At 40.6% G+C, this 9,224-nt stretch overlaps 1 protein-coding gene across 15 annotated transcripts in view; it reads right to left on the reverse strand.

Moving 5' to 3' along the window:
- Positions 1-9,224, reverse strand: part of myo18ab (myosin XVIIIAb) — a 143,257-nt gene that overhangs the window by 106,351 nt on the left and 27,682 nt on the right. For 4 of the 15 annotated variants that reach the window (XM_034866659.1, XM_034866656.1, XM_034866654.1 and 1 more), the window contains exons 1-5: positions 8,980-9,108; positions 5,521-5,629; positions 5,067-5,099; positions 3,012-4,241; positions 854-916 (exon numbers count right to left, since the gene is read on the reverse strand). The exons of 5 other annotated variants lie outside the window; for them this stretch is intronic. In XM_034866659.1, coding sequence (XP_034722550.1) covers positions 854-916; positions 3,012-4,241; positions 5,067-5,099; positions 5,521-5,559 — 1,365 coding nt within the window. In that variant the 5' untranslated portion in view covers positions 5,560-5,629; positions 8,980-9,108. Of the gene's footprint in view, positions 1-853; positions 917-3,011; positions 4,242-5,066; positions 5,100-5,520; positions 5,630-8,979; positions 9,110-9,224 lie in introns of those variants that run through there. 6 more of the 15 variants (XM_034866658.1, XM_034866653.1, XM_034866666.1 and 3 more) reach the window with 4 other exon arrangements.

Below are 9,224 nucleotides of genomic sequence, written 5' to 3' on the forward strand. Positions count from 1 at the left end.
ATTGCACGTCTATTTTAGGAGTGACACTGTCCAGTTCAGCTTTCATTCATTCCAAAACAATAATTTAAGCTCAAAGACCTAATAGTTTGCCAATGTGTCGATGTGTCAGAAATTATTGGACCAAACTCAATATTGGCAGTTACGCCATATTACAGGGCTCGAATCCGGACAGCGATAGTGTGTATAAAAAACTTTCGTATTAGTCTACAAAGCAAGCAGAGTCAAAAATATGTAAACTGGGAAACTAAAATTAGACTTTTGGGAGCAGCGATATTTAATAGATGAAGTATGAAGCAAGTAAGTAATGAGTGCATGATAAAAGCCAGAGAAGGGGACTATATTTTCACTCCCTCGTGAGTCACTGTTCTGTCAGTCAGTAAAGCAAGAGACGCCACGCTAATACTTTCCTCTGCTGTGAGTATCTGTAAATACACACCAATAAACTAAGCATGTTAGGAATGGTGATAATGATAACAACAGACACACAACAACACACACATGCCCAACAGAGCAATTGTTGTTAAAGTCAGGGGGACTGACGGTCTGCCAGCCAACTCTGAGATGGAGAATACAACAAAACAACAACCCTGCTGTAAAACTATAGGGTGAAGCTCATAATGCAGTTTCTTTAGGGGTAACATCAGCAGCTATGATTTGACTCAGTCTAAGGCCACTGTATTAAGTGCTGTTAAACTACACTTTCAATTATACAATTTCACAAAACATTCAACTTTGGCACCACAATTTTCTGCTTTTCAATTTTTGGTAATGTGAGAGCTGACATGAACATACAAAGAGACATAAAGCCAAGACAAGACATTTATAATATTCAGATGGACAGCAGGGGATTTACAGGGGCATTGAAGATCCTCATCAGGCGTCTCTGAGCTTCCTCGGTGGGACTGAGCGGTTCCTCCTACAGGTTAAAGCAGCAACACATAGACACTCAGACCACTGATAGAGCTGAAGCAAAGCCCATGACTACACACACACACATAAACAACAAGTTACAAAACGTAAATTTGTGATGTGTTCCTCAAGGCTCAAGCATTTCCTAAAAGGACACTCCGGACACTCAACATAAATAGCATTTTGGCTTATTGTGGAATCGGATTTCTTAAAAAGAAAATTAAACCATGATAGTACGCTCATAGTTAATGTTCAAAGGTGCTTCAAACAGCATGCACACTAGAAAACCAATGCCACACACACACACACACACACAACAATACAATACAATTTTCTGGTTAAGAGAAGAATATTTGCAAGACATAAGTTGCTCCAACCCAGCACGGAATGTACCACAGAAATATAATATTGGTGGGGCAAAACCCTGAGCCTAATGCAACACAAATATTTATCATTGCAATAAGTATAACAAGGACGTTGACTGTCCTCCTGGCTTTGATGGTGCTGTAGACTCAACAGAAAGTGGTTTAAGGTTCTTAGATCTCAAAAAGAGCAACCTTCTCAAATCTGCAGAACCACAAAAACCTCTATAATCGATAACAAATGAACAACTTGCTATTTTGACAGCCAAACCAAGTCTGTTGAGGAAGTTAGAAAGTTGATGAGGAAATAAATTGTCTGTGACTGATAGGACACCAGAAGGGGAAATAATGGTCAGGAAGTAAACAAATTCTTTCCACTCTTGCCCAGAGCACTAAAATAAAATGACTTGACTTTTTCAGTGCATAGAAACAAAAGACCAAAATGGTCAGACACAACATATAAAGCTATTTGTACCTAGTTTGTCTTAAGAGTAGTAATACAAAAAGGCTTCCTAATGTCTTCCTACAAATCAAACACTGTCTTGACTTTTGTTTCCTACAGGACACTCTGAACACTCATTATTACATACTGTAGTATCTTGACTTATGGTGGTATCTGTTTTGAAAAGACCATGTTAGTAGTACTCCCAAACTAAATTCCCAATGTGCTTTATTCTAGCCTGGTCCTACCAGACTCTGGCCCATTTCATTTGTCCAGAGAGTCTGGCCACTCTCCATTGACAAGTGTTAACTTCCTTGATGGCGGTTGCTCTGTTGAAGTTGGATCTGCCCAGAGCCACTCTGGATCTACCATAACCAATCGCCAAAGTTTGGTCGTAACGTATGTCATGCGCATGTGCAACATAACGAGGGCTTATATTTAGCATTAGCATCGCTAACATTAGCCTCATAGCGTTAGCCAACTCCTTCCACCACTAACGGAGCGAGCTGAAAAATCAAACTTTTCCCAAGCCCTGTGGGGCGGAGGGCCACAACATCATGGCCACCAACAAAACTCAAAGATCGTTCTTGCTCAGGCCTTAATTCCTGGATATTCAACAGCGTTGCCACAAAGGACTGAAGGGCTTCGCTTGCATCTTTCTCCGCCGCCATTACGGAACTACAACTCAAACAACCTCAACGTCATCGTTCTCAGCCACTCGCTCTGTTCACTGACTGGACAAGTTAAAGTTGGCCCGGAGAGAAAACAAGAAAATACTGCAAACCCAGACGATGTATTGAAGGGAAATTAAAATTGAGTGGATGTAGGGAGGGCGGGCGGAGGGCGGGGTCAGGCTAGCTTTATTCAGCATGCACACTAGAAAACCAATGCGTCCCAGCGGTAACTTTACAAGACACTAGTAAATAGGAAATTAATTTTAGTCCTTTTTCCACCGGGGATTGAATATAAACTTTTAACACTCCTGGATGTTGTTACCCTTTCTTGTGTTGAATAGAAGGCTAGCAAAATATTCTTTTAGTATCAAACTTTTTCCTAGTTATTCTGAAGAAAGGTAAACAATACATTGTGTTCCTTTTTTCATTTTCCGTAGCTAGGTTACAATGACTCAAGTGACTCTAAAACCGTGCCACACCGAGGTTAAACACACACACAAACGTGGTGTCAGTAAGCAAACTCTAAAGTGCTCCGATTTTTCAAACATGCAATTCAACTGGCCATGCGCTTTCCACACCAATGTCCCACATATTGACCAGACATGCAAAGTGTGGACTGCATACCTCTTGTTGACTGACTGCAGTTTGTTGAATTGAAATTACTCCTTGAGGGAGAGTCAGTGGACTAAGTGTGGGACGGGGAAGATCAGGGCTCACAGGAGTTTTGAGTGGAGAGGATTTAGGAGCTGGGATGAGACGTGATGAAGGAGAGACAGAGGAAGATTTCTGGGCCACTGGCATGGTAGACGGACGATTTGTAGGGGTGGGTTTTGTTGCAGCAGTTGGTTTTGGTGCAGGTATGAAGCCAGGAGGCGGTGACAAGGGTGAGGGCTTAGGAGCTGGGATAAAGCCAACAACTGGTGGGAGAGAGGAGGGTCTGGAATGAGTCGATTTGGAAGATGTTGGAGCGGCTTGCTCAGAAGCCATACTGTTTGGGATTACAGCAACCGTAGGAGATTTGGCAATCGGTATGCCTGGACCAGAGCTTGTAGGTTTGTAATTGACCTCCTGTGGCTTTACGGTGGTTTTATCCTCTTTCTTCTCTTTTATCTCCTGCGGCTCAACAACTTTCTTCTCATTTATCTTCTCCAACTCCATTTTTTCTGGTCGATCATCCCTGCATATTCGTGGCCGGGGCTCCCTTGTCCTGCCTCTGATCATGAGGTTTGTCAACCCTCGTGAAATGTCGTCTTCCGTTTTGACGGCGTCATGTTTAAAAGAGAACCCTGACATCATGGGGGCCTTAGACACTGAAGCTGGTGTTGCCACTGCTTTAACTGGTTCAGCAGTCGGCCTGGCTGCTTGTGGTGCTTTGTCTGTTGGTTGTATTGGCACAGTGGTCTCGTCCTCTTCTGTGGGTAGGACCTTCCTGACCACTCGACGAACCACCTTCACTACTTTCTTCCGTGTCAGACCCTTGTCCTCTGTTGTATCCATCTGGTTGGTGCCGCTGCCTTGAACGTTAATATCACTATTGGCTGTACCATTGGCCAGGCTTTTGCCCATCACGCCATTTTGCTCTCGCTCACTGTCCATAACTGGCTGTGGGCTCAGAGTAGCTTGTGGTGGTTCAGGACTCCTAATTTGTTCTGCCTTTTTTGACGGTGGCTCAGGGCTTTTGAAGCGTTCTGGTACTTTAACAGGTGTCCTGACTTTAGATGGGGAGGGACTCCTGACCCGGTCTTTCGACTCAGTATGGGAAACTGATGGGGGACTTGTTGCCCGGAATAACCCTCTGCCAGGGTCTAGAGCTGGCACAGACTTGGCCCGGCTGGGCAGCCCTTCACTGTCTGACTACTCAGAGGAAAGAGAGGAGGTATAAGCAAGAATATTGAAAGAAAATCCACGCATCATTTTTTTAATAATCATAATATTTGTGAGGACTGAAAAGCTAGCTGCTTACTACACTCCTCACTAGTGATGGGAGGAAAATTATTCATAGATGCATCGCAATTCTCTCTAGAACAATTAAATGCTTGAAGTTAATAATTGATTATTATATTATATTATGTATGTTATCTGACCACATCATGTTTCATGTTCTAAGAAGCCATTTCTCCACCATCTTAAACATGACTGAGTCTCTGACATGGAAGATCACTGAGAGAGAAGGTGGCTTTCACAAGCATGTTTAGGGCTTAAGCATGGAATGACTACAAAATAAAAACCTTTCCTAAACTCTAAGTTGTTGTCCATTGTCCCATCCTCTTTCAGTCACTCTGTTTTCTGATTTGTACATATCTGGAGACAGTAACTTTAAAACAAAACACACATTTTTATAGATTTTTTAATAATCAATTAACTTATCAGAATCAAGCATCAATTTGTTCTAGAGACAATCGTGATGCACCTAAAAATCTATTTTTTTCCCACCACAATTAGTTAGGCAGGGTGCGGGGAGGCTCGGATGATTTTAGTTTTAAAATGCTTTGAAACAGTTTTGCTTATTTTCTATCCTCAAAGTCAATGGTCCTTTATGCAACGCATTAACACCCAATCCCACTGCTGACACTCCTAAAAGCACTCCAAAAAACACATTGATATATCACGTGAGCTGGATTGACCCTGGCAGACTAAGAAAGCTCTAATATAAATCTAACAACTACAAGTTTTACTTACACTTTTGGTTCCTGGCTTGTTATCTTCTTTAATCTAAATGTGTTGATATAAAAAGGAGAACTTGATCAAAACCTCAACACTACATGAAGCTGTTCATCACACCGTGCAAACCTCAAAACATGCACATTTTCTGATCTTAACTGCATCAATTATCAGATCTTGAAATAGTTGGACATACTGTTACAGTATGTCCAACTATTTCAGGATCTAATAATTTGATGCACTCTGGGCAATCGGAAGTTCTTTGGTTAAGTGTCCAGAAAATGGCATAGGTGGTACAGAATCACAGCTATTATAAAATATAACAAGATGAGAGTGAAAGGCATCACATTCTTAGTGTGATGCAAGCAAAAGGGCACACGCATCTAAAGACACACATGTTAATGCACAGTGTACAACACTGTAATTCCATGCAGTGTGAGAGTGCTTTATGAAATGTCCAAATGAGACTTCCCTTTTGCTCCCAGAAGGAAAAGCGATGTGAGAATGCCATGTTGGCTGATCTGCTGTCATGGGCTGTGATGGATGAGATGAGAGCAGGAGGAAGAGGAGGTGGAGAGGAGCTAGGAGAGGAAGAATGTTGAGAAGACAGATGAATAGAAATGAGAATCATTGCATTTTCAATGTGAGCAGAGCCACATGATGATGGTAAAGCAGTGCAGAGGGACTAGGAGAAGTGGAGGATGAACAGGAGATTAGAGCAGGAGCATTAGCTCTAACCAAAACAACATCAGCACCTGCTCAGAGATTACAAATGAAACACTTTAACTACCATGAAATTATGTCACTTGAGCTTTGGGTTGGCCGACATGATGATATATACCATGAGACAATAAATAAAGCTGTCTACAGTCATAGATTTAGCCACACTGTATATCTGGGTGTTTCTATATCAGTTCCATGAAATAAAGTATTTTGACCTGTCAGATATTCATAAAAACTGGATTTTCCGTTAATTAATTAGAAAAATACTGTATCTGTTAACCGTTTCTCAATTAATATTTCAGATCATTTACTATATCATCATATTATCAATATGACAGCATAAAGCTGCATAGGCCAATGATTTCATCCATATTGCCCCCTCCTCACTACAGCCTCCAATCTCCATCTAAAAAGAAAACTACAAACATAAGCCCACCTTAAAACTTGACAAGGTATTTCATGTAAACTACCACTGTCAATTGCTGTCAGAGGAGTGAGCACAGTATGAATTTGATCCAATGTAACTGCGATGCGATCAGTCCTTTTCTTCCTTGGTTTTAACTCCCTATCAGTAGACAAATACATTCATCACAATCTAAACACAGGCAGTGTAATTTTCAGGATAGTAGTCACACTGTTTCAGGACACCTGTGGTTTGCCTGAAGTTTAAATTGTAAAAGGTTACGTCAATGATTTCTGTCAAGTCTAATGTATCTTATTCATCTTTACACAAAATACAGCAAAGCTGGTCTCCAAAAGCCCGACTTGGACTGCAGGCCTTTAGCCTTTCACTGGGTATGGGACAGTGTCCAGGTCTGGCTCGCAGTCATTGGCGTTTATCAGTGGTCACTGAATTAGCACACTGACTAACATGTTTATTTTTGGATTAGACAGGGCTGGGGGCTAGATTACTCTCTAAGAGAAAGCCCAACAAGGCACATATTACCCACAAAGGCAGTGCTGTAGTCACACGTCACAAACCTCTTGTTTCTCATACTAATATGTACAAATAAGCAACACTTATTGTCTAACCCTTCTACCTTCCTGTCTCCATGGAAATCATTGAATATAAAAACATTTCATAATGCAATATTTTTATAATTACCATTTCTGTTGCTTTACTTGCCATCATGTGAATGATGTATATATCTGTTGGACCTCAATATGTCCTTCACATAGCAAATGTACACAGGAGAAGACTGCATTTCATTGAAATGGAGCCAACAGAGTTCATGTCTACAAAGCAAAAAGCAAGCTCACACTTAGCATCCCACCATAACAGAGCAGCTGCATCTTACTTTAGTAGTGTTAACAGCAGAGAGACTAAATCCCAGTTGCTAGTGGACTGGTAATATCTGGGGTTGAGGTCTGACCTGAAAAAGGAGGCACATCTGAAAGAGACCCAAATATATTCAAGTATGTAAGAGTAGATCCAAAACATGGTCAACCAGAACAGTGCCACCAGAAACCATGTCAGAGCTGATTGAGAACCCACTTGGGACCCTCATGTATAGGACTGAGCAATAACTCAGTATGATAATTTATCGTCTTTCAATAGCACCATGTCGTGAGGAAATCATATTGAGATATCTTGATGTACAATTACTTTTTCTAAATTGATAACAAAAAGCACACACTAACTTAATTTTCTTAGAAAATCTGTTGAGGGAACATAATTTGAAGAATTTGTTTTAACATCACACTACTTTTGTGTATGCATATACAGTCTGTATAAAGCTGGAAAAAAATAGTTTTTTTCTCAATAATTTTACTTTTTACCTGTTTTAACTGTTAACCACATTATTGATGATTATCTAAAATCTCACTGTGAATTTTTTTTGCAAAAGCACCAATAGTCAACCCTACAAAAATATTGTGATATCTGATTTTCTCCATATCGCCCAGCTCTATGAAGGTGTGAGACACATCGACACACAGAACTGAATTCTGCAGCAAAACAACGGGACATTTGTCCTGGTCCTGGGTCAGGTCTCAGATGCTGGGAACCCAATGGGAGAGCGCTGATCATCTGATAATTTTACTATAGTGTAAGTTAACATCAGGAATATATAAGGAGTATATTGAATATTTATTACGATTGTGTGGCTTGTTCCATATTTATGAAGACTGACGTGGAAATTGTTAACGATAACTTGATAACATTTTAGCTACACATTTAATGAGGCTCACAATTGATCTCAGAGTGAATAGTTATGTTAACTGTCTATCTAAAAAAAACTTTATTAAATGTGAATGCACAAAAGGCAGACGTGGAGTTTAATTAATGTATTAATGTATTATAGTCCTGTTACAACAGGCCATAATTCTGTGATTTATGAAAACAAGGCAATATGGCTGAAATCATTTGTTCCTAAATTTATCACATATACATAGCGGAATAGCATAAAGTAAGCAAACTTATATTCAAAACAAAGAACTGCGCTCCATAGCATTACATGACACCAAACTTGTTCTTATTATAAAACAAAACCTTCACCTCAGGATCAGCCATTTCAACAACAGAAATGTGTAGAATGATAATGATAATGAGGAATCATCAAAGTTCAATGTACCCTAAAGTCCAAAAACAATAATCCAGAGTTATCACCCAGCAATACTTGTGTAAACAGTACACGACTGGGGCCCGTCACAAACTGATGTCAGCATTAATGCCGATAGTTTCCATTAAAACAGAATAATCTAGGAAATTCTGAAATTGAGAGTTTAAAAAAAAGCTATAACACAGATTCTATAGGGCCCTACATTAAGTCAGTGCTAAACGCTAACTGGATTATGACTACGTCTAAGTTTCCAACCGAGCCGTCCCACTGTAACTGTAGTTTAAAAACAATGAATCCCAGTGGGGGGCAAGTTAGGCCCGGTCTTGCACATGTTCAAGATTAACTGAAAACACAACATGGAAATACGCTAGAATTTCAGCCTCAACTGCAGTTCCAACCATCCTCTTCTTCAAAAATACGTCTATTTCTAAATAGTTATGATTAACACCACGATTAGGAAAAAAGGGGAACTGTCACAATGGCAAAAAGGTTTCTATTGTAAATGTTACTTTCCAAAAACCAATCAAGCTGCCTCCTCAGCTAACTGGAGTCTAAAAATAGTGCCACAGGCAGTGGGACCTTGGGGGGCCCACGCTATTTTCCCCGAAAGATCCCGCTTCTCGTCAAGTTTTCACACAATGATCTACCTGTTCGTGAAGTAATTCCACAACTCCAAATCGTTCCCACAGGTCAGCAATCAAATCAAAAACTGTCCAGAGTCGAGGAGATCTGAGCAACCGGCTAGAGACACAGTGGAAAGGGAAACAGCAGAGCAGAGGAGAGGAGAGGGGGAGCGCTCTGATAGGCCGGCTATTCCTGACAGAGGACAGACAAGAGACATGGGGACAGCTGTTGTGATATGAGGGTGTTGAGCAGGGGTAAAAATAGGAGC

The sequence above is a fragment of the Etheostoma cragini genome, chromosome 3 (assembly GCF_013103735.1).
Source record: "Etheostoma cragini isolate CJK2018 chromosome 3, CSU_Ecrag_1.0, whole genome shotgun sequence".
NCBI classification, from domain to species: domain Eukaryota; kingdom Metazoa; phylum Chordata; class Actinopteri; order Perciformes; family Percidae; genus Etheostoma; species Etheostoma cragini.